The 24,817-nt window shown below is 46.3% G+C and overlaps 1 protein-coding gene across 1 annotated transcript in view; it reads left to right on the plus strand.

The window, feature by feature from the left end:
* Positions 1–24,154, plus strand: part of LOC119462257 (probable glutamate receptor) — a 177,625-nt gene extending 153,471 nt beyond the window's left edge. Inside the window, exons 8-9 of the mRNA XM_049672907.1 lie at positions 19,506–19,819; positions 24,005–24,154. Of these exons, the coding sequence (XP_049528864.1) occupies positions 19,506–19,819; positions 24,005–24,154 (464 nt within the window). The remainder of the gene's footprint in view (positions 1–19,505; positions 19,820–24,004) is intronic.
* The last annotated feature ends 663 nt before the right edge of the window (positions 24,155–24,817 follow it).

Below are 24,817 nucleotides of genomic sequence, written 5' to 3' on the forward strand. Positions count from 1 at the left end.
TGCATTGAAGTCGCCCACGACAACAGCGTACTGAGTTTGCACCTTTCTCATCGCAAATTGAACATCTCCGTAAAGCTGTTCTATTATTTCATCATCCTGACTGGAGGTTGGGGCGTATGCTTGTATTACCTTCATTAAATATCTCCTACTTCACTTTATTACGACGACTGTTACCCTCTCATTATTGCTGTAGAATTCATGAATGTTTTCCGCTATTTCCTTATATATTATAAATCTTACCCCGTATTCTCTCTTACCTGGAAAACCTCTGTAGCAGAGGACGTGACGGTTAGTCAGCACTGCATAAGCCTCACCTGTTCTTCTTATCTCGCTAAGGCCAATAATAGCCTAGGCTATCCCTGATAATTCCTCAAACGGCCCTGCTAAGGTAGCCTCACTCGAGAGGGCGCACGTGTTGAACGTTGCCAGGTTCAGAAGTGGTTGCCTGTCCGTACCCAGAGATTCTTAGCACCCTCCGCGGCGTCGCAGGTCTGACCGCCGCCTTGGTCAGGTGCTCCGCAGCCGCTGGGGACTGAGGGCCATGGCTAAATTGCAGGAGTCATGAGGGAGGTAATGGCCGAATACTGCACCAGGGAGCGAATTCATGTTCTGATGAGAGACTGACTTTCTTGAAGCTTAGTGGGCCTTCCAAATTTGGTTCCCCCAGGAATAGTGTAGCCTCACAAGCTTCCGGCAATTTTTTTGCTGGTGTCAGGCGCCACTCCTTGCCTCAAAATGTAATGGACTAAAGGAGGATTCGAACTTATGACCTACACTTGAAGCCTGGTGTCCTACATCTGCTCCATGCCACGCAAACCGACTGCCATTAATGCTACGTATATCTTCGACACTACCCGTTTAGGGAGGTTCCACTTAATTAGGCATAGCCACCGCGTTAATGCCGTCATAGGCAGTACAGAGGGGACAGCTTCGCCTGCATTCGTAATTAATGTACGAGTGACGCATCCTCTCGTTTTGGGTCCCCTTTAGTCATCTTCCATCCTCACTTGTCGAATGTTTACAAGGGCGTCCCCACTGCTTGCTATCATCCTCCGTTTAGTGAAGGCATAGGCATTTCTTGCCTAGGTTTAACACCTCCTTTCTATATATGGCGTATGGCGAACGGCGAAAGCGGATGGTCTCGTAGAATATTTTAGTCAGGCGCTCCTACTGCTATGGCGGACAATGGGCCGGTTGTCAAGTATCCAGGCAGCTCTCAGCCGAGAACACAATGGGCTTAAACTGCGCATCTTCGTGCTGTTTTGGGAAAGTGCTTTTAAGGGTCCACACGGAATTTCTATTACGATAGCAATTATATGGACACTCAAAATCGGATTTCTGCCGTCGGCGTTGTCGTCGCCGTCGCCGTGAGGTTCCGTAGGACGTCAACGGCGATGAAATCGTTGCCGCGCTCCAGACGCTGTATGTGCGAGTGAGAGGGCGCGAGGGACGCGCGCTTTCATGGGGAGCGAACGCACATCGGAGAGCAAGCGCACGTTCTGCGCCGTGCTCCCTGAAGGGCTGCAGAATTAAGCCTCTCTTTCCTCCTTTACAATCACCATATATAGAGAGCAAACGCGACTTTTTCTGTCGCGTCAAAGGCCTTGGGGGGACGGGAGGGATGGAGGGGAGGCGACGTTTCATTTCATTTCATTTTTTGTAGCGTTAGCTACACTGGCCTAGCCAAGCCCGTTTCGCGCGGCACATCAAGAGCCGTGCTGCGCATGCGCAAGGATCAGTGATGTCACACGGCTTGCGCACTGGAGCCACCGGAGCCGGCACCTCTCGCGCACTCCGCCGCCGCCGCGCGCGACTCACCGCCGCCGGTCTGCGCCTTCCAGAGGAGTGACGTCGTAGCCGTGGTAGACGCACTGGCGCCGGCACGTGCTCGCTGTGCAGTCGCCGTCTGACACTGCGCTGGAGCCGCTGCGCTTCTGACTGGCGTTTGCCAGTGTGGTATAGCCATGGAGAAGGAGAGCGCAAATGCTGCTCAACAGCGCAGAAGAACGGAGAAGCTTGACTCATCGGATCCCGAAATATACAGTTGCCTGGCAATTAGCGGTTGAGCGTAGGAGACAACCAGGAAAGCTAAGAATAATCAGCTGAACCTTTGCTAACGCAACGTATATCCTGGCATAGCCGAGCTAAGCCACTGCAACTTTTTTTTTCATTTCATTTATTGAGCATTCTTTTTCACACTGTGATTTGTTAAAATACAACGATGCAATATTCATATAATGACAGCGGTTACACAAAAACAAATGCAATCAACAGTGAAAAAGACGCAAGGACAGGAATTAAAAGCTCCTGAAATAGCAGCTTGACAGGATTCCTGACCCTAATATTTTAAAGCAGTTTTTCTTACGTCCAAGTTTATAAGTCCAAGTTTATATGTCCAAGTTTATAACTGCTGCACCAAATGCGTACTTATATAAAAAAAGTTGTCGCAGTTTAACCTGAAAGGCGAAGCATCAATTGCGATAGCAAATTTGTAGAGAGCTATACGGAGTAATGATATTAGCTTTATCAGCTGTATAAACTTGGACATGCAGCAGCACCGGCAACACGCAGAACTATTGTCGACGCCGTCGGCGTTTTGCCCGCGTTCGCTCAAAATGCGTGCGGCGTTGGTGACTGTTGCTGGAGCCTTTGATATAAATAGGCACTTGGCGCCGCAGCTAAACATCGCCTCCCTTCCCTCCCCCTCCCCCACGGCCTCTCGCGCGTCGGAAGAAGGCGCGTTTGCTCGACATATATGGTGATTGTAAAGGAGGAAAGAGACGCTTACTTCTGCAGCCCTTAAGCGAGCACGGCGCAGAACGCGCGTTTGTTCTCCGCCGTGCGTTCACTTCCCGTGAAAGCACGCGCCCCTCGCGCCCTTTCACTCGCACATACAGCGTTCGGCGCGCGGCGACGATTAGCGCCAACCTTTCCCTTTCCCTCAAGAACCACTTATCATCATCATCATCATCATCATCATCGGCGACGATTTCATCTCCATTGCCGTCATACGGAACCTCACGGCGACGGCGACGGCGACGCCGACGGCAGAAATCTGTTTTTGAGTGTCCATATAATTGCTATCGCAATAAAAGTTGCGAGGCGAGAAGGTGGGTAAGATTTCCGACGCAGCTCGAGCAGTGCACCATTCTGATCTCGTCGAAAACCTCCGAGCCGCCGCCAGAGGCACCGGCAACACTCACCAACGCCTCACGTGTTCGCTGCGAACGCGGGCAAAACGCTGACGGCGTCGACAACAGTTCTGCGCGTTGCTGGTGCTGCTGCATGTCGAAGTTTATACAGCTGATAAAACTACTATCCTTACTCCGTATAGCTCTCTACTAATTTGCTATCGCAATTGGTACTTCGCCTTTCGGGTGAAACTGCTACAATTTTTTTTTACTGACTCACCATAAATTGCTGCTTTCTTAATATCAGAAATAGTCAGTAGTATCTGAGGCTGGTGCAGAAACCACCATATTGATATTGGCGGTCCTATAGTAGGCCCGAAATCTCGTGTCGAGGAAACGCCTGGGGTTTCGCAGTTGGGATAATGTTGAATTCAGCCTCATCACTGGCAGGCAATACGGAAGCCGAGTCAGGGACCCAATGTGTGCTTTCAGTGCATCGGCAGCAATATATGCTTGAATTGGATAAACTCAGGCAACGTCAACTTGGAATCACGGACTCCTACGAAATGAATTAGAGAGCTCATGATGGGCCTCTGCATTTTCCTGAGTTTTTTTCCTGCCTATTTTTCCCACTGCATGCTCTGAACTTGTGTTCTTGCACACTAGCTGTGTGGAAACTTGCGAACTGAGGGCAAGAACTTGCTCCTCAGGGCTTTCCATATTGCTACGTCTTCAGTCTTTAAAAAGGTGTTCTCTGTGTTTTTATTACGTAGAACACCAACTAAGTAATCGGCGCCTCTATCGAGGTGCCAACATCTCAATACGCTTAATAAAAAAGCCATTGTCATGCTTGCAGAAAGCATAACGATTGTCGGGACTTGAAGAGGTGATAGCCGAGGCACACTGTGAAGTTAGAAACGAGCGCCTGAACTTATGTAATTTTAGAAATGGTTTAAAAATAATCCCACAAACTGTAGAAAGGCGCCGTCGAATGCACGTTGTTTCCTATTACATCACACAAGCCATACTGTTTCTGTATTCTGCTTAGCTGCATGATCACTCGAGGTAAATTACCCAACTTCCCAAATATTATTACTAACATTGGGGTACATATTCTAACGAGAAAGTTATATAACCTGCTAGAAAACATCTACTTAGGCAGCTTTTAACTTCCCTCTTGTTACGTTATAATTTTTTGTGTGTTCTCAACAAAGCCTGCAAAATATGATAAAAAAACACCTGACATGCTTGCTTGCGCGCTGTTATGGCAGTGCTCTGGAACGCACCACGTATGAGATAACAGCGCATTTGGTCTGGTGTGCTGTCTGGTCTGGTTCTCGCTACCATGAACCACCGCAAGGGAAGCACATTACTTGCGTGAAACGTGGAGCTAGCACCTGCATCCCTGCCTTGTCACGTGGCTTGTCACGGGCGCTTGTCACGTGCAACTTTTCATATTTCGCGGGTTCTTTTGAGACCCTAAACGTTATTACATTGTAAATGGAAAGTAAGAAGTTCTGTGCCCAAGGCAATACTTGAGAACTTCATTAATTATTCTTCATTAATTAGGCAATTAGGCAGAATAAAAAAACCTATGTAGCTTGCTCCATACAATAACTGACGACACACGTTTGGTCGTGTCTTAATACAGCGCGTGGGCGTACTTTTAAACATGGGCTAAAGTTAGCTGGGACGCCCTTTGTGTGGTACTGGCCGCGACCATAGTTTTCTACAATATTTACTAGCGGGAGCTCTGGCGCTGCGATTGTTTGGTCACCGTGGGAATGACGGTTTCAGTATTGTTTCAATATTTTCAATATTGGCATTTGCTAGAGGTCCTCTGTTCGAATGCGGCCGTAGTATGTTTTTTTAAATTTTTTTTATGTAATAATTATAACGCGTCGCATTGTTGCAGATGATCAGATAGCAAACTCGCGAATGCGTTTAAAGCCAGAAGGACGAAGTTTAGACAAATCCATGAACGACTTTTCACGAAATCCATGAAAAACTTTTCAGCCATCACTCCCATGATGGCTGAAGCGCCCTCCTTGCAGCTACCGTACGCACTATAGCATCAGAGTTATCTCTAGTAATTATTGTAGGAAACTATGCTGCCGCGGATACCCTTTCTTTTTTTTTGTCTCCATGTTTTTTTTTTTTTGTTTTTGTTTTTTGCCGTGCGGAACAATTTTTCTGACACAAGCAAAATGGTTCACAACAACGCTGCAGCCACAACGTATTGCATATATACCTTATGCAGGTCGAGCCGTCACGTTGGCGGTTTGTTGGCCTCAAGCTGTGGGAATACAATGTTTTTCGTTTTTGGTTCAGTTTCATTCCACTGAAAAAAAGTTCCCTTCGGGTTCTGCTCGGGAACGAAAAGAAACAATGATGCGTAACGGTTTTTGACGGTTTTGGTTCGTATGCAAAAATGTTCGAAGCAAAGTGACGATAAAAAACATAGTATTAATGTTTCTCAATAAGTGAATTCTGAATTCTAAGATCATGCCCAGTGTCTTGAGTCAAGGCACTGAGCATCACGTCAGAAGCAGCACGTCGTCGAGTGTACTCGTCGTAATTCGAGACCGCTGTACCGATATAAAACGAACTTGAGCCAACACAAACGAAGGGTAAAACTTCGGTAACAAAGCGTTGTAGCCGTAGAAAACGAAACCAAAAGCTCTTAGCGCGCGTGCCCTGGGTTTTGCTAACCATTCCGATCTGCTAGTGCTCCTACTGGAAAGCTTAGATTAGGAGTGCGCTCGACCGGCTATCGCTCGCACTATCCCTGCCTGTGATACGCGCTTATGCGGACCCAAGACATACGCGCTAATTCTGACGTTGCCTGACGTCAGCTGTTTCGGATGGCCGACGTTTCCCTTGAAGCGAAAACCCAACAAAAATATTTCGGCCTCACTTAGAAACAATACATCAAATAACGTTTCCGGTTGCGTTTTTGTCTGGGTCAAAAATATCGTTTTCTTTCGTTTTTCATTTTTGTTTTCGTTCCGTTCTGACACACTAGAACTGAGTCATCGTTAAATTCAGCATCTTCGAGCAGTCTTTATGAGCTGCCACCACTATCTAAAGTTTCGACACCACACAGCAGCGAAAACTTTAATAATTCTCTTGTGTCGCCCCTGTGTAACCTACAAGTGAGACATGTATTGCATTAGTCGAACTTTTGCATTGGTCGAGCAAATTTTATTTCTCTTGAGCGGCGACGGCGGTCATCCCGAAGAAAGACACACGCACACAAACTTTTATTTTGATCGGCGGTTTTGATCGGTGGCATACATTCGCGTGGAAGACTACCGCCACCTCGGGTAGCTGGAAGAAACTAGACGCGCGCGACGGGACCGACCCCCGACGGAAAGTAGATGCATGACTGGCCGCCAAGCCGGCAGATCGAAATGAAACCAGGCACGCAAGCGCTTGGAACGACGACAAAGAGAGAGCGGTGCGATCGTACACATGGCTCGCGCCGGTCACACGGGGGCAAATCTTTGATAAACCCTTATTCTCTACCTTAGAGCCGACTGATTTTGAAAATGGTGCCCATTGATAACTAATCTACTCAAAATGCATATACGAGTGATTAGACGTATAAGTTTTTGAATAGAATGCCGCGATTTTGCATCAAATTCGGGAGCTCAGTTTTTGCACACGTAGATCTGTTGACGGACACGAAAAATGCAGACAACCCTAGCAATAGACAGCTTGGCTGTAAAAAAAAAAAAAAGCCATTTCCTTCTTTGTTTTCTTTTCATTCTGTCTATATTTTATGTTTTACCTTCATTTTCGGCTGCGAAATTTGCGCCGAAACTTTACTGCGCTCGTGATCTCAAAAACATTGAACTCCAGGAAGGTTTCTGACCGTATTCAGCTAAAAGCTAGCACCACTATGTTGTACGCGAATCTGGGTAAGCTAAAATCTCGAATGTGAGGCACGCCTGCCCTGAATAAGCAAATATACTCAGGAGCCTTTGTAGTGAAGCACTCGGGAATTCCAAAATCCTTTATTATGCAGATCAATTCGTTGTAAAAATGACACAATATACGTTTTCAACAGAGCAGGTTAAGCAACGCTTCGCCCCGACTTTCTTCTCGTGACGTTTCCCCTGTGCGCTGCCTATCTTCGATCATGGACTACCAACATGCCCACCACATGAACATCCTTTCAAGCTAAGTACTTTGAACAAAGTAGGCCTTTATTTTAGACTGTATAAAGGAAAAAACAGTCGCTAATTTTCTTTTCTGTAAACTTCGTCCGACCGAATGTGCGACTGGAGCCAATGTTATGGCATAGAAGTTCCCGGCTTGCTTCTCAGCAAAATCCCGGAGCGACGCGAAGTATAGGTGCCGAGCGTCGAACACCGCTATAGCCTCTCTTTGTCAAAATGTTTGGTTTTTCTGAAGGCTAGTTATTCCTGTAGCCTCGACCAACCTTCACACCTCCTTCCCATCTTTGGTGATTTCAGCAATGTCATTCGTCAGTTCGAAGCAGATTGTCAGGTGTATGTGTGTTCACCCGCCGTGGTTGCTCAGTGGCTATGGTGTTGGGCTGCTGAGCACGAGGTCGCGGGAACGAACCCCGCCAACGGCGGCCGCATTTCGATGGGGGCGAAATGCGAAAACACCCGTGTACTTAGATTTAGGTGCACGTTAAAGAACCCCAGGTGGTCCAAATTTCCGGAGTCCCCCACTACGGCGTGCCTCATATTCAGATCGTGGTTTTGGCACGTCAAACCTTATAATTAAACTAATTAAATTAAATCATTAAATTAGGTGTGTGTCGCTGAAGGAGAAAATAAGGGGTGAGGGAGAGCATACCACATCAACTTTAAAACCCAGACCTTTCCCCGCGGTCTTTGTGGTGGTACGAACAACAGTCTTTATGTGCACTGCGCTTCAGTGGAAGCTTCTGAGAGCGGTGGCGGCGAATCGAAGTGCGTGCGTTGTAAAAAAAAAAAAACAAATGCATCGGCGAGGTCCCCTAAATTATTTCGTTGTACAGGCCCATTCGTTGCAGTGGTCGTCGTTGTACATGCGTTCATAATACATACGAAAGAGGCTTATTCGTCCGGGACAAATGGAATTCTTCGCTGTAGAAGCGTTCAACTGTATTCGGCTTTACTGAGATGACGCAGTTCCGTAAACTTTTAACGCCGACTGTTTGGACGGTTAGTGCACAGACCTTGTCAGCGGCAAGAAAATGCTTTACGTGCCTGACAAACAAATACACAAGTAGCCGGTGGTCGTTGCTTATGTGGCGATCTTTTCGTCTTCACCTCTCCACTTGCGTCACCTTTTCCTAGGTGGTTGGCCCTCGAGCTAAGTGTAGCTTCGAGCATTTTTTTTCTACTAGTAGAAGTAAAACGGCGTTCTTGAGTAGCGAAAACGTTTCTGCATGAGCGTATACGATTGAAATAATTAGTAAAGGAACAATAATTTGGACGATCGAGTGGTCGAGCTTGAGTGAGAAAGCAATTTCGGTTGCGCTTTGTCTTTCTCTGCGCCAAAGGGATATCCGTGCAAGGTATGAGAGGAACAGCAAAGTATCCAGGGGTGACTTACCCTTCTGCTCTAGTTCCACAGGATTCTGCTCAGAATAGAAAACAAGTAACCGCGAAGGAATGACGGATGAGCCTTCGCCTCCAAATGTGCCCTCTTCGTAAATGAGGTTCAGTCTGGGAAATTGGGAAACTTGCTTTGATCATGATATTCCCATGTGACTATACCTTTTCTGAAGACCACACTTTAATGTTACAGTTGTTGTTTTTTTTTTCTTGACGTAGGAAGATACTGAATGGTTTCGTGGTTTCTGAGGGACTAAAACAGGGGCACCAGCACGGGAAAGATCATAATGGATGAGATAAATTGAAAAGCATACGTCCCAGTGTAGAACCCAGACGTATCTGGGATGCCTTAGAAACAGGGAAAAAAGAACTGGAAGAAAGGTACTTTTTACAACTTCTAGCTTTGTAGTCTGAACACGAACGAGAAACGGTGCAGTGTTGCTGGCATTGTGGAACACGCTAACAGCGCTACAGAAGGCAAAGCAAGAACGCCTGCACAGGACAGTCACCCGCCCTGTGCATGAATCAGTCTCGTTTAACTCAGCGCAGTTAAGCTGGTTCACCAAGAGCGTGCGCTCTCAATGCAAGCTTGAATGTCAATAGCTAGTAACCCAAACTAACGTGCTTAACCAGGCAAGGGTAGCGGTAGAGTCGGCAGCACTAACAACCAGTCTTGCGAGGGGGCTGACCGCCGCGGTGGGACTAACAATACCCTCTCCAGCTTAACGGGCTATTATGGTGGTCCGATGTATTCAGCCTCTGGACGCACGAGTGCATTTATCTCAGCTAGCTAGCTATTGTAAGTAAGGACTGCGACATAATCTGATTTTAAATAGCTAAACAAATAGGATATGGCAGGAGCAATTTCTCTTTGTGTCGTTTGAAGTATTGATAAGTATACTTCGCACGTGAAGGGGTGTTCCGCCACGTTACGTACATCATTGGAGGAGATAAATGACCTTATGGCTAATGGCTGCCAATTTTTATCAAACTACGCGGAGAGACTTTCATTGCCTGCAGTGGTGGATCAGTGGAGACGGCGTTTTGTGGGTAAACACAAAACGCCGATATCCGGCTTGATATCGTGCCGTGGCGATATCGCTCTTTGTGTGCGTCTTAAGAAAACCCCGGCGATAGAATTATTACGGAATTGTTGGCCCTCACCCACATACCACAGCTTCTACCATAACCGGAGAAATGGTTTGGCGCGTTAATCGCGATAATTTATTACATGTTCAGAACTTATGCCAGTGTTGCGAGATATAGGGAAGATTTGAAAAGAAAATGAACAAGAACGAACGGCATTTTGGTAGCCGGCACAAGTTGAAAATTTATTGAGCATAAACATTATTCTGTCCTGGTGCACTAGAAACATCGTACGTGGTCAGAAAGTATTTTCCTTTAAATCATAAGTGACAGAAAGAGTACGGTGCGAAAGTACTCGTACGTTTAAGACCAGGTACTACTAAGGGAAGTTTACTGGTATACTTGCAATAACGCCACAAGCGACCATAATTTAGAAAACGTGCACGCTTGTACTTGTAGGTAAAACAAACAATTGTATCTCCTGCCACACTCGCTTGCTGAGCATCACATATTTTGCATATTTCAGTAGAAATTAATAAATATAATATTCAAAGAATTAAACACGCACATAGTTGCGCGTTTAGAAAAAAGATTATTTCGACAAAAGACGATACGAACATTTTCAGTCACAGTTAAAGTTCTAGTTCAAGTTTATTGTTTGTTATTGCATGTAAAAAAAAAAAAACGGGCTTACATATTATACACAGCATCAGGAGGTTCCGCAGTGAGAAACTGCCAGGGGGACCTCCTTTCATTAGTGGGTACATAAGAGTATTAGAGCAGCAAGAAGAGGGCGAAAAAAAAAGGAACCGGCACAATAATACAAGGACGATAACATATAAAGTACTGAACATATTGTATGCAAGGCCCGTTTTCACAGAAATGTCAGTCCATATGACTTAACTAACATATTGTTGCGTGTAGCTGATGTACAAGCCTATTTACAATATATTTACACGTAGGCTAACGGTGCCAAGATGGTGAGCCTATACCAATCGGGAACACGTCGTCCTCCTCCTCCTCTTCAATGCAGCCACATTGTGGCGGCTGTTCCGTATCAATATTACCAATTAGACAAACAGAAACGCACAGTTACGCAAAATGTAATTGTCACAATATATACAATGATGTTAAAACTGATCTTAGCCAAAGGCCTAGACGCAATACCCACAAAAATGTTTGACAACTAGGGCCTCTCCTCGCTGATCTCCAACGTGGAGCCGGGGAAGCGCGATGCGAGAGACAAGAAATTAAGCGTTACTGGCTAAGATAAACGACACAGAGGAGCTGTTGTCTATTGATGGTGAGTACACACAAGTTAGCCTTTATTGTTAAGCTATGTTTTTGTTAAGCTTTGTTAAGCTATGTTTTTGACAATTAGGATTCGAAGCAAACTTGTGGTTCCAATCTAGGAATATCCTCCTAGGTTCCAACGCAGGGTGCACGACTGTCGGTTCTTTGGTCGACATTTAATGCTGTCCACGCTACAGCACGCCGGTCTTCGCTGCCGCCTCACGGAAACCGCTGCGCAACTCGCCTTAACAGCTGCGCTTAAGCTTGGCGCTTGTCTCATCTGCAGATTTCGCTGAAATAGGCATAATTTACCCCGGCGGTTGTGATTGGATTGCATTATTGATCATGATTTGTCGCTGAACGACACAGCAGTACTGCCTACCAGGCTTGCGAACTGACCTGGCCACGCTTGCGATCGTAGAAACACACCAATAGCACGCGCTGCACCGCAAATGGGGACGGGGTCGCTCCGACGCGACTGGAGGCGGCCCTCGAAGTTTGAAGCTGCCCGATAGGGAAGCGATCGGCGATAAGGTCGCGGGTAGAAACTTGACCTTGCTTCGTCTATATAATGTCCCACGGTCGTGCGACAAATAGTGTTGCATAGGGCAGAAGTGACGTCGTTTGAATAGGCCAGCTCCACGAACAGGTGACGTCAAACTCGCCAACGTACGCATGCGAGAGGGCTGTAGATTTTTTTAATTTACAGCCTGGTATTCTCCTAACGCGCGTTATAACGCCTATAGGAGCAAAGGCAGGTTACTGTTTGGCATGTATTCAAATGAGAGTGCCGCGCAAGAGATCGAACTCCCGACCTCGTGTTGAGCACGGCCAAAGACGCTATACGCTGAGCCACCATAGCAGATTCAATTTTTTTTTCTGTCGTTTTTTTTTCTCGCCCGTGATTACGAAACAATATGACTAAAAAAAAACGAAAGAAGAAGAAGAGTGAGCCGACAGCCTAAAGCGCACTCAGACTTATATAGCTCGTCCCGGGGTCATTGGTCCCCGCTCGTTCTATAGCTCCGTTAAATAGAGTTTTCCTGAAGAGTGCACCCGATGCTTCTGGCTATTGCGTAATAATGCGTCCGCATGGGATCCCACGAGCGACGCCGGGTATTCCCGGAGGCGCCGAAAGCAGTCGGCGCAGGCTTCCATCGCGTGCAGCGAATTGCAGTCATAAACGTTTCCTCGCGGATACCCATTGTGCGCGTGTGTACTGGAAACGGCTCTAAAATACGCGGTCGTTATTCCCACCCTCTTTGCATGGTATTCCGCTGCCCTAAAATACCGCCCAGATACGCGAAATGGTGGCAAGCTGCTCGAGATGAAGCGCACGTGCATATTGTAAGAAGCAACGGCTCAGGGAATGGCAGTTTACGTAGGCCCGCCTCAGACCTTATTCACTGAGGAGCTGCCACATAATACTGCCAAATCCTTATTTTTTTGCCCTCACGAAATCGTTTTTAAGATGCCCACTCTAGGTAAAATTCAGCAAGGCTGGAATTTCATGCGCGATTTAATGCTCGAAACAGTGGAGTAAAAAACGCTTCGGAAGTTTTAGGCGACGCCATTGTGTACTTTACACGCGTGTATGCGGCTCTTGCCTAACTTTCTGATTATGAAACGCACAGCAGCAGTCCCTTTCCTGCCCCCCCCCCCCCCTCCTGCCCTGCCTCAAATTTCGTTCCTAACCTACGTTTGTATTTGCGCGAAGCTTCTGAATATAGCGCATACGATGCCGTCTATTTCTGTGAGCTTCCTTCAGCAGCACAAGAAACATTGGCGATGCAAGCAGCAGACGCGTTTCTGCGTGCGAGAAAACAAAAATAAATGTGTTTAGCTCGAGAATATCGTGCGATATCTGCAGGAAACCTAATATATGACATCTGACCATTATTTTGTCCCTGGACGTCGAATTAAACGATGCGTGGTGAAGCAACAGGCGCATTCCCAACACGTGCATTCTGCCTTTGACTGACGTTACTGAAAATCGTAGCCTGTCTTTGTTTTACTGTGCGTTTTTTTTTTTTCAAAATGAAAAGATTGTCAGCAGGAAAGCAGCTGACGAAAAGACAGCATTTAAGTGCATTTTTAATGCATTAAACTTGATAGCTGTGCGCCTTGTTGCTATGAGTTCCGCATTCCAGAGCATTTTGAATGACTTTCCATAAAACCCTTCTCGCCTTACATGTAAGAACTCATAAATATTCACCGTAGCGATACTCCTTGCCCGATTCCGCGTGTCAACATTAGTTTTCTAAAGAGTGACTTGATATTATGCGGATCCGAACAAGAAATGCTGTAGAGATAGAAATTTACAAGAAATTGTCGATGGTGTGCTTCACACGCACGCGAGCCTTCTGAGACGATAGCATCTGGTTTCAGAAACCTTATGCTACTTCGAGCACGTAAATTTACGATCATATGAGTTTAGAGAATGTCGACAAAGTATTTGAAGAACTTTTTTACATTCAATCTAAAGCGTGTAGCTTGACCATGGTGGTAGAGATACGGAAGACGTTCTCTTTTTTTTTTTTTACTTTACAGTTCACGACGAAGCAAGAGTGGCTATGGCGTTGGGCCTATGAGCAGCAGGACGCTGGTTCGATACTGTCCGCGGCAGGCGCCTTCCGAAGGCGGCGGAATGAAAAACATTTGCATACCGTGTGCAGTGTGTACACGTTAGAGAATCCCACGTAGTAAAAGTTATTTCGCAGTACTATACTACGGCATTGTTTTTGGCACTTAAAACCCGATAATTAATTTTTAACGACGCATGAAAGAAAAAAAAAACAGAGCCACAAACAACAAAATCTGGGCAGAATGAATGAGTTTCCAGCTAGATAATTCTCCTCTTCCAGTGACGGCTGCCCAACTGAAACATATTTGCATCATAACTTGGGTGTTGCAAACTTAAATCAAAGTCACGAGGCTGCCGCTTCAACTGCGTGTTTCTTTATTACACAACTCTTTTTCTTCTTAGATAAAATTATTATCGGTTCTGAATGGCAGAAGCCAATGAGAGGAATGATGTCTGTTCCTTGTAATACATGACGTCTCCTCATGAAGTGCGGTAAGTTTCCGTCTACCTCTACAAGCCATCACGCGTCACCCATAATTTTACTTGCATCCCTTGCAGTTTGCGGTTGTTCCACTTACTGAAGTTAGGATTTCTCAGATATTCCCGAAGCGTTGAAACTGTCTACTATTCTTCAGGTCATAGCGGCATGCGTTCTGCGGCTTCTGCTTGTCTATTGGCACTCGTTCACAGCCTTGGCAGACCGTGTCATTAACACATCTGAGCTCAGCCTCAAATAACGAGTTGCACTGCAGTTCTCTCCGCCGTGGTTTGTGTCGCGTCGTTTTCTCTGCCACACTTCGTCTTGGGGAGCTGGAACTTTTTTCAAGTTGCGACGGTATGTGCAGGTTTAAATTGCGGTATTTAACGTTCCAATACTGCGCAGTAGGTTGTGACAAGACGCCGTAGTCCGGGAATTCTCCGTCGTTATTTTCACCTCCTGGAGTTCTTTAACGTGCACACCTAAAGTACCGTACAAGAGCGCTTTTGCAATTCGACCCCATCGAAATGCGGGCGTCGCGGCGGGGCAATCGAACCCTGGACTTCGTTATAAGCAGCGCAACGCCATGGCCACTGAGCCACCACGGTGTGTTTAGGTGCGGTCTTCGCTTCCGACCGAAGTGCCGAAGCACTTCGCAGTGTCACCGATAAAGATTTCCATGCTTGGTTCTTGACTCCCTGAAGGAAGGAAGGAAGGAAGGAAGGAAGGAAGGAAGGAAAATAAGAGGTGAAAGGCAGAGAGGTTAACCAGGTTAAGTGTCCGGTTGGCTACTCTGCACAGGGGGATGGGGTAAGGGCAGAAAAGATTAGAAACCTGACTTGCTTTGTCCAGCTGTGACAAATTACCGGAAGCAACGTCTGCTCTCGTTTTCTTTTTCTGTAAGTACAATGTTTAACCTCAACCCGAACCAACCACACCCATCTTTTTACGGTCGCGCCACTCAGCGTGCGGTTCACAGTAGTCACGCAACTCTACTTTTTTTTGTATTTCTCGAAATGTAGTCGTTAGCAGAAATTTCGACAGTAAGAACAGTTTTCTACAGTACCGACTATGGCTGCGCGTGTATATTATTAGGCGAATAATTAATTAAATAATTTACTCTTTTTTTACTTGCGTCATTCTCATAGGCTGAGTCACGTTTACACTACTATTCTTGTTCCACATAGGTTCTACTTACTTTGGGGATGTACTTCACGTCTTGCACAAACTATGAAAAAACTATTAGGGGAAGAAAGTGGGCAATACCACAATGTTTAGCACGTGGAATTTTCTCATGGTCGAGATCGGGAGCCCTGGCGTCCTTTCCCAGCAGCACCGCTGAGCGAAATTGCTGGCACAAGGTGGCCGAGGTGAATGTACCGAGCAATGGGGGAAGACAGAATTCGAATTGTGACGTCGTTCGAGGGCAGTAAGCGATTCCCGTGGCTAGAGAAATATAACGAGGCGACAACGATATGGAAATGGCCATGTAGTCACAAGTTGAGTAAGAATAAGCGCTCGAAAAAAAGCGACGAAATTATTAAAATGCAAGAAAAAAGGAGCCGTGGGCCACGGCAACCTAAGAAAATGTGTAAGTATGCATGGTAATCTATACGGAAGCCATGAAGCTACCGTATGTTCTTAATATGGGGGTAACTGAAAGAATTGGAGCCCATCTTGGACCGTGTTCACAAAAACATCTTACCCTAGAATATTCGTAACAGAAAATTTCAAGCAATCCTGATGCTGGAGATATTGTTATAGAAGGCAGCCAACCAATAGCAGAAGCACTTCAGTCAGTCAGTCAGTCAGTCAGTCAAATAACTTTATTTAAAGGCCCTGCGAGTTTGTGGGACGGGCAAATGGTCCCGCCTAGGTGACGGCCAGGAGCTCTTGAGCCCTGGTGGCTTCCTCGGCCCGCTGGACAGCCCAAAGTTGATCGTCAAGGGCAGAGCTGAGCAACAGTCTCCCAGCGCACGCGGAGGCGATCGCGAGAGGCTGCATCCCCATTATTGTTTGTTATGCCTCGACATTCCCATAGCATATGTTCCAGATTGGCTCTAGAACCACAGTTTTTGCATTTATTTGTCTTGCACATGTCTGGGTAAATGAGATGTGAGATCACCGGTTTCGGATAAGTTCTGGTCTGTAATTGCCGCCATTCGACAGACTGCTTTTTGCTGAGCTTTTGGTGAGGTGGTGGGAAAATGCACCTTTGCAATTTGTAGTGTTGTGTGATGTCATTAAATCTGGTCATACGATCCTTCCATTCCCACTTCTCTCCATCCTCGTTCTCAGGAGACGCTAAGGTGCCGGCCGTATTATCGGCCGTGACTCGGTCCATAAGCCCTCGACCCACGTCATGCGCCATCTTATTATTATTGCTGTCTCCTGGCGAGGTGGAGGTGTGAGCGGGTGTCCATATTAAATAAACATCTTTTTCTTGACTTTTGGTACCTGCCATTAGGATTCGTAGTGCTTCAGGAGAGATTCGGCCATTAGAAGCACTTCAGTACAAAAATCTTTGTTAATTCGGCCCCTCCTCGATAGTAACACCCGAAGAAGTTTCTTATTGTAAACAACGCAGCCGATATCATTGAAAGACAAACTGAATTGCTGTCTAATATTACCTTATTTGTTCTTACAAGCAGTGCTTGATTGCTAACTGTGTCTTCTGATGTCAGAATGCGTAATAGCCATTTTGTAATATCTCCTATGGTAAAAAGTTGAAGAGCAGCAACGGCAACAACATAGGACATACAAAACAGTGAATGCGGCAAGTGCCCCTCAAAAAGGTAATATTCATGCTCTACCACCTGTTACGCCCCTTTCTTTACTCAAACTTTTCTTCCTTATTCCCGCCTTCGCCTTGCTCAAGTGCTCCCTAATTAGGAAACCCTTCACCCTGATTGGCTGGCTATTTGTTCGTCAGCTGTGAGTGCTACTCATGTCTGCGGAGTGGTCAACTTCGTCATTCGTCATTCCGCGATGCATCTTTAGGGTGGTGGCGCCACCTATACAAAGGTGGGTTGGGTCTATTGAGGAGGAAATTCTTCGGAAAGAATGTCAGAGAAATCAGTCTGCTAATCTCTTTCCATATCAGCAGTCGCCTTTGTAAGCTGCCCTCTTTCCATCTTGTTAACTTGAGTGTTCGGGCCCTCGATGTGTGAGCGCGGCAAGTTTATGGTTTGCGAACAAACCAGGGCACATCTTCCATGTACAGCGGGTATTTACAAACGAACTGCCTCTTGAAGCGCGGTCGCACGAGGACGCATGGCATAATTATTTTATGGGTGTGCATTCTCTTATGCATTCTTTATTTGTCGCTGACATTAGACCTGATTTGGCAATGTTACGAAAGTTTAAATCTCCCTACGCTGAATGATTTCGTGCCTTGTGCGCCTGTAAAGAACAATGAATAATCCTGAAATTACATCGTGTGTATCAACCCACGCTAGCAGGAACGGCTTGTCAAGTTCATGTACGCGCTCCTTCTGCGTGATTTTGTACATAGCGAAATAACCTATGGAAATAGCATTGATTGAGTGAACATTGCCGTATTTTTTAGATTTTACTTTTGCTTCAAGCGGGGAATGTAGATTTCGGACAACTCTGTCTCCCTCCGCCTAGCGAAAATTATTTTCGGCCGTAAAGTGATGCAGTGGCGCGTTCGCTAGCGAATTAAAACGTGCAGTATTACTTATAGGCTGCCTCAGGTGGCGTTTGTTGGAGTGAACGTTCGGAAGGTGCGAGCGAGAAATATCTCTTCGATAAGTAAAAGAAGTGCGAGTCGTATACGATTGTGGGTATTTTGCCTCCCGGCGATGAAGTGGAAATACATTGCATTTCTTGCTCTTGTTGCCTATTCGACATTGAAACAAGCAACAAAACAGGAGTGGCCCCGACGTTGCGTTTCTGAAGCCGGAAGTGCAGCCATGTTGGTGTCTCCAATCACCTTGCTTCTCCAATAAGCTCGCCGGAGCAATGGGGGCGAGCTTCGAACTGACGTTATGACGAGCCGCCGGACGTGTGCTGCTGACGCGCGTCCGAAAAAAAATGAAAAAAAAAAGATAACCGGAGAAACTTCTGTAACAGATTTAGTGAAGCAAACGCGCTCATGTGTTTTGACGTGGCGCGTTGAAGACTACGACAAAGACTCGCGTCGTCATTGCGTATTACTGCCTGACATCCCACTCCCAGACCCAAAACGCAACGTTAAATTAAGCCCACAACCCCACAAAACAAACACAGCTTGTCTCGCGAACTGAACGTGCTTCGACATAGACGCACGCTGAAAAACCTTATTTCACTGTTCGGAGGCCGAGAGCAGCAACGAGAACTTCACGAGCATGGTTGCTATGACAACGAGGATGTTTTGCACACCAGTTCCAGCGCTCCTTCGCGAAAAACACCACGTGAATTCCGCCACACACACACACCAACTCATTCGGGCTGGTCGGGGTTACTGGGCCTCTCCTGTATACGCTTTCCTTTCTCAATAACTATTCGGGATTAACTCTTGCATGCCTTGTGGTGCTCACGTGCAGCAGTTCAAACAGAATTTAGACGGGATGGTTAATCAGTCTGAATGAATTTTCTTTTTCTCTTTTTTATCTCTTTAAAGGTGTTGAAAGGTCGGGTGGCGAAAAATTGCAATAAAATGCATGCCAAAAAGGCACTGCAAGGACATTTGCGCTACCTTTTTGTGGCAGTTCAAGAACCCGTATACCCACACAGGTATACTTGCTCGGCAAGCTTATTCAAAGTAGTTCTTGATGGAGGCGAAACCTGCAACAGCAAAGTCGCTGGAACGTCAATGGGATCGAAAGGCAATGTGTTGTTTGTCAGTATCTGCTGTACCAAATAATACTGGCGCTTGTGGGCTACATGCATCTAAAGTTAAATCATGGTAAAGCGCGTACGTATGCCACAAAATGTTTGTGCTCAGGGCAATGTTTTTAAAAATGCGTGCCATCCTCCCCGCTTGCCCCTTCCCCACCCCATCCGTTCGTCAGATTTTTTACGAACTTTAAAGCTCGCGCCATAGAGTAAGGATCCCACCTCCACTACGACTATTCTATACATTTCGTTCCTCTGTCTATTCTGTGTCTTTAGTTTCCTTTGTCACCTTCTTCGCTGTCACGTCTGGCTACAGAATTGTGCATGTGTACGCATCACTTTGCTACACAAAACGCTGCCCGCGACCTACATACTTCCCGTCCACCGATGTTCTTTCACCCGCGTTCTTTCTTTCGTGTGTGAATATAATAAAATAAGTTCATCATAATCCACATACTATAGTGCATGCTGAATACTGACTCCTCATCACGACTCCGGCGTTCTCGTTCCCGCAGGTTCCCCGCTGAGGCACCTGTTCACCAACAAGATCCTGCAGCTTCAGGAGAACGGCACCTTGCGCGCCTTGCGTCAGCGGTGGTGGTCATCGATGACCGACACCGACCAAACCGCTGACCAGCGCTGCAACCCCACCGTCGACGGCAGTGGTTCAGTAGCGGGAAGTGCAAGCGGGAGCAGCAGCGGCAGCAAAGACCCCGTGGGCATCCGTGGCCTCCTGCTAGTCCTGGGCATCGGATGCCTCGTCTCGTTGGTGGTGGTGGTCGCCGAGTGCCTCTGGAGGTTTAGGTGCTCATCGAAAAGGAGGAACCAGGTTAGGAGCGACGAAATCCATTAGAGGTCATAAGAGAAGAAGGAACGCAGACAGCAGGCAACGCCAGTGTGGGGCCTTGCGTTGTTCATCATTTCTTGATGGCTCTGTGTTCGCTTCAGTCATGCGAGGTCAGTGAACTCATGAATAAACAACCAACTTTTGCTCAATATGCAGTCTGAACCTACCGCTAATGCTCTGGTGTTAAAGCAAAATTACCTTTACATATTTTTATTTGAATCGGCATTCTCAGCGAAGATTTGGAGTCTTGTGACTTCTTTGGTGATCCTTTTGAATGATGGTATTGTGATCGTTGTTATAGGGAAGCTCGGGGCGCAGTCACAACGCCGTCTCTGTCGTCGTGCTGTCCTGATATCGACGACACATGCGCGGCTCACGCGTGACAGGTTACGTTTGGTTAAAAAGACGGCCCAGCCAAGTGAACGCATGGTTACACTCCGCTCAATTGGCTCGCCCGGAGACAGGGCAGCGTTTTTTCCTTCCGTTGCGGGCATGAGTGTTGAGCACACACAGCTTAGCGTTCCCGAGTAGCTGTGTGCATAGCCCACCGTGCTGGTGCATAGACTGGTCTCAGCTGAAGTGACAGCAAACGTCCATTTAAGTATATCTAATCATTTCATTGGGCGCTGATCGAAAACATCGACGGCTTTCCGTCGTTCTCATATTGTGCAGCATCGAAGTCCGATGCCTATAACGTCGCTTCGGGCGTTCATCAACCCGCCAGCGTTGTGACAAGCCTGGTATCCGCCAGGGCGCTGTTCTCGCTGCACACAGCAGTTCCCTAGCTTTCAACGTCACGCCATGGTGTCTCCACATATTGTCAGAACATCGTGTCAAGAGCACGTGCGCAACGCTATCACTTGCTGTCGCTTTAGCAGCTTCACCTTCGGTCAGAACGGCAAGTTTTGGGGGGTTTATTGGATAATCAGCACAACACAACTGGCCTATGTGATTGGGAATCGCCATTTTATTTCATCATCATTCGACGTCATAGCTTTGCGTCACCATTCCCATGTCGCGGTGCACCAAACAGCAGGATAATTGACTGCAATGTAAGCTTCATTTCTAAAGCAATCTCATTTGTACGCAACTCACTCTTACTTTATGCGTCAGTTTGCTTTCGAAGTTAAGTTTCAATGCGTTTTTAATTGCAGCGTTTAAACCGATCTAATGGGAAGACGCCTAATGCACTAGCAAAGTCGTAGCTTTGCTGTAAGCTCCCGAATGTACTCGGCATTATGGAATCACATTGTATGCAGCCATTCATTGATTCAGAAGTTACAACAATGCAATCGTTCCAAGCGCGTGTATACTAACGAATGCGTTTGCTCACATTTCTCAGAAAAGAGCGATAGCTTAAACTGTCTGATTAGGTAGTTTTCGCGTGCCCGTAAACATATTGGGCTTCACGGAATACCAGTTGCGCCATCTTGTCACGCAGAGCATACCTATTGAGGACCCAGAGCTATTATTGCACTGACCAACCATATTATGCGTATCTGACGGTATAAAGATTGGGAAGCGACTTAGTCGGAAACGTGCAGTCTGTCTTTTTTTAATGCGAATATTATTCTTTGTCTACTCCAGCCGTTATGAGGCTATCTATCTATCTATCTATCTATCTATCTATCTATCTATCTATCTATCTATCTATCTATCTATCTATCTATCTATCTATCTATCTATCTATCTATCTAGCTAGCTAGCTAGCTAGCTAACTAACTATAGTCGGGTATAACTTTAGAAGGCAGCGGCATTGGCCCCCTCAAAGGCGAATGCATACGAGCTTCCACCAATCGGCGCGCACTAAAGACTTGCGTCATGAAACGGACGGCCGGTGTCCCCGCCGAAGGTGAACATGGCAGCCGGCGCTTCAAGCCGGGGCGAGTCGCGTCAGTGGGACCATTTCTTTAGTCGCGGAGGAAATCAGCTGCGGCGCTTCGGTCATCTGGGCGGGGCCTCTCCTGTCTTCTTAAGTTGTACCCGACTATAACTAACTAACTAACTAACTAGATAGATAGATAGATAGATAGATAGATAGATAGATAGATAGATAGATAGATAGATAGATAGATAGATAGATAGATAGATAGATAGATAGATAGATAGATAGATAGATAGATAGATAGATAGATCCACTAACTCCGACCGAGTGGCCCAAGTTAGCCACCTGTTTGGGCGACTAGGTATGTGCTCCTGGCCGTGTTGTCGCGGTCCTTTCATTGTCGTCATTCCAGCTTCGTGATATGTTAATGTCGTCATGCCATTGTCGTCGCACCTTCCCTCCCTGACCTATTGGTCCAAGTTGTCCAATTGGTTAGGCCACTAGGTATCGGATCGTGGTTGCGGTGCCGTCGTGGTCGTTACATCGCCATCATTTCAGCTTTGTCATGCGACACTCGTTATGACATCGTCGTCACGCTATTGTCATCATAAAGTCGTCATGCATTCGTTGTCGTTGTCACGTCACCGTGGTGATGCCGTCGTGGTCGTTCAATCGTCGTCATTCCGGTTTCCTGATCTGACTGTCATCATCCCGCCGTCGTCACGCCCTCTACTCTGACCCCGTGGTCCAAGTTGTCTAATAGCTTGGGCCACTAGTTGTGTGTTCGCGGTCGTGATGTCATCGTAGTCGTTGCATCGTCGTCCTTCCACCTTTGTCTTCCGACTCTCGTCATGCCGTCATCACGCCATCATCATCACATATTCGTCGTGCCGCTGTCTTCATGCCATCATAGTCGCGTTGTCGTTTCACCATCGTCATGAAATCACCATGGATTCGCTGTAGTACCGTCGGGGTAATGGCGTCTTGGTGGTTCGTTCACTACCGCTTCATTGTCCGACTCTCTTCATGCTGTCATTGCCATTGCGTCACGCATTCGTTGTCGTACAGTCAGTCGTCTCGATGCCATCGCGGTCTTTTTAATATCGTCACTAAAATGTCATCAGATCATCGTGATTATGTCATGGTTGTAGAACAGTCGTCATCCTACCATTATCATCAAGCCGTGATCGTCACGCCTCTTACGGTGACCAAGTGGCCCAAGTTGTCTTAACTTTGGGCCACTCATGTTTGGGCTCGGGGTTTCAATGCTGTCGTGATCGTTGCCTTGTCGTCATTTAAGTTTTGTCATCCGACTCTTCTGAACCCACCGTCGTCACGCCATCGCCATTATAGGTCATTTTTCCTTCGTTGTCTTGCCGTGATCGCGATGCCATCGTGGTTGTTCTTTCAACGTCACTCTAGCTTCTTCATCCGACTCTTGTCACTGTGTGCAAGAAGTTGCTATAAGCGTGTCTACTGAAACAAATCAGCAGGGAAAATGCGCATGATAACACATCGAATATTGCCTTGCTATTTGAGACCCGAGCTGAGTGCTTGAGGGCAAGAACATACCACAGCAAATATGCGCAACAGGATGAGGCATGGGTGTGCAAAAAAAAAAAAGCCCGGAAAGGACTAGGTACATCCTAGTGAACAGAAAGATTTCTCCCAGCGACACCTATAGGAAGTGTCCACCTTCCAGAAGCGTTAGGTTTCAAAGAAGATTGAAGGATTAACTGACCAGAAGTCGAGATAAGAAAGACAGTAACATTATTGCTGGAGCCGGAGTCATTGAAAGTGTACATAACGGTACACAACACTCATACGGGTTTTAAATACTAAATGTAATATCGAGATCAGATAGGTAGAAGGCTAGATAGTGATAGAATAAATAAAGCTTGATCAAATCAAGCAGGCTAGGTTACTATTTGTCGCCACACCGAATCAAGGGGGATGCCAAGAATAGTCATCATTGTCATCTGCCTTCCACTGTTCCGGAAACCCTGTATTCCGTAAATGGTAATACGTTTTCGTAGAAATAAAAACTGCCTATTATCTTAAACCAGTGTATAGTGTTCCTAGAATCACCACAACTCTATTTGGTTAAAAGAACATTCTGTGGGTCTAGTTGGTGCATACTTGATAAACGTTTTAAAGCGCACACAAGAGAAAAGACACAAAAGGAAGGTGAAACACAGGACAGGCGCTGCCCTGTGTTTGACCTTCCTTTTGTGCCTTGTCTTTTGTTTGCGCTTTAAAAAGTTCATCTATCTGGTTAGTTTTTGGTGATAAACTCCTTCGTAAGATTTTCTCATTGGCTTTGCCGTTGTTTTTTGTCACAGGGCCCCCGATGGAGGAAAGCACGGCGAAACATTCCAGCGAGCCTGTCTTTACAAGAATCAAACCTCATCATCTTGGATCCGCCCAAGGAGTTTCAAGATGATCAAGAAAGCTGCCCTATGACATCGTACAAATGTGAAACGCTCACGTAGCAGCGGACCAGCCGAGCGGACTGGTGTTTTTCAAAACCTGTGTGTGAACGTTGTTTAAAGATCATGTGCTCTTTTTTCTTGAACCTTATTGTAAACAGAAAATCAATGTATGCGGTGCATGTGTAATTGTGAAGTGTGAATGAATTACGGATCTGTAAATACGGCCTCTGTTAGCAGCTGTTCTATCAGAGAACTTTTCAACTCAGCATTCAACATTGACGCGGCAACCTGCAGGCCTATTGTTTCATAAAACAAACGCAACAACCCATTTTATTGGAATCGACTGCTTCAGGTGATTGTAGAAACATAGTGTGGCACGCATGGTTTGGTTACCGTATATGATCTATAAACTGAAGTCAAAATCACATTAGCTGGTATATATTTGAGGCAGTTCCCAATTTACATATGTTTACGTAGCCAACTTATTCGCGACTGAATTATGGCCCCGCAGAAAAGTTCGCGGCCACAAAGCAGAGCTACCATAAGATTCAGTAAACGTATTAAACATTCCTTGTCGCCTGCTTTAAATATGAATATTTGTGTCAATACCAATGAATTGACTAGTCTGAAAAGAAGAAATGACGCTATAGGCACGATATGCGGCGTGAAATTTGTAAGGGTATAATTAGGCTGCGTCTTTGCCATGAGACGAGTCGCTTGAAA

Source organism: Dermacentor silvarum, chromosome 8, assembly GCF_013339745.2.
Source record: "Dermacentor silvarum isolate Dsil-2018 chromosome 8, BIME_Dsil_1.4, whole genome shotgun sequence".
In the NCBI taxonomy this organism is placed as follows: Eukaryota; Metazoa; Arthropoda; class Arachnida; order Ixodida; family Ixodidae; genus Dermacentor; species Dermacentor silvarum.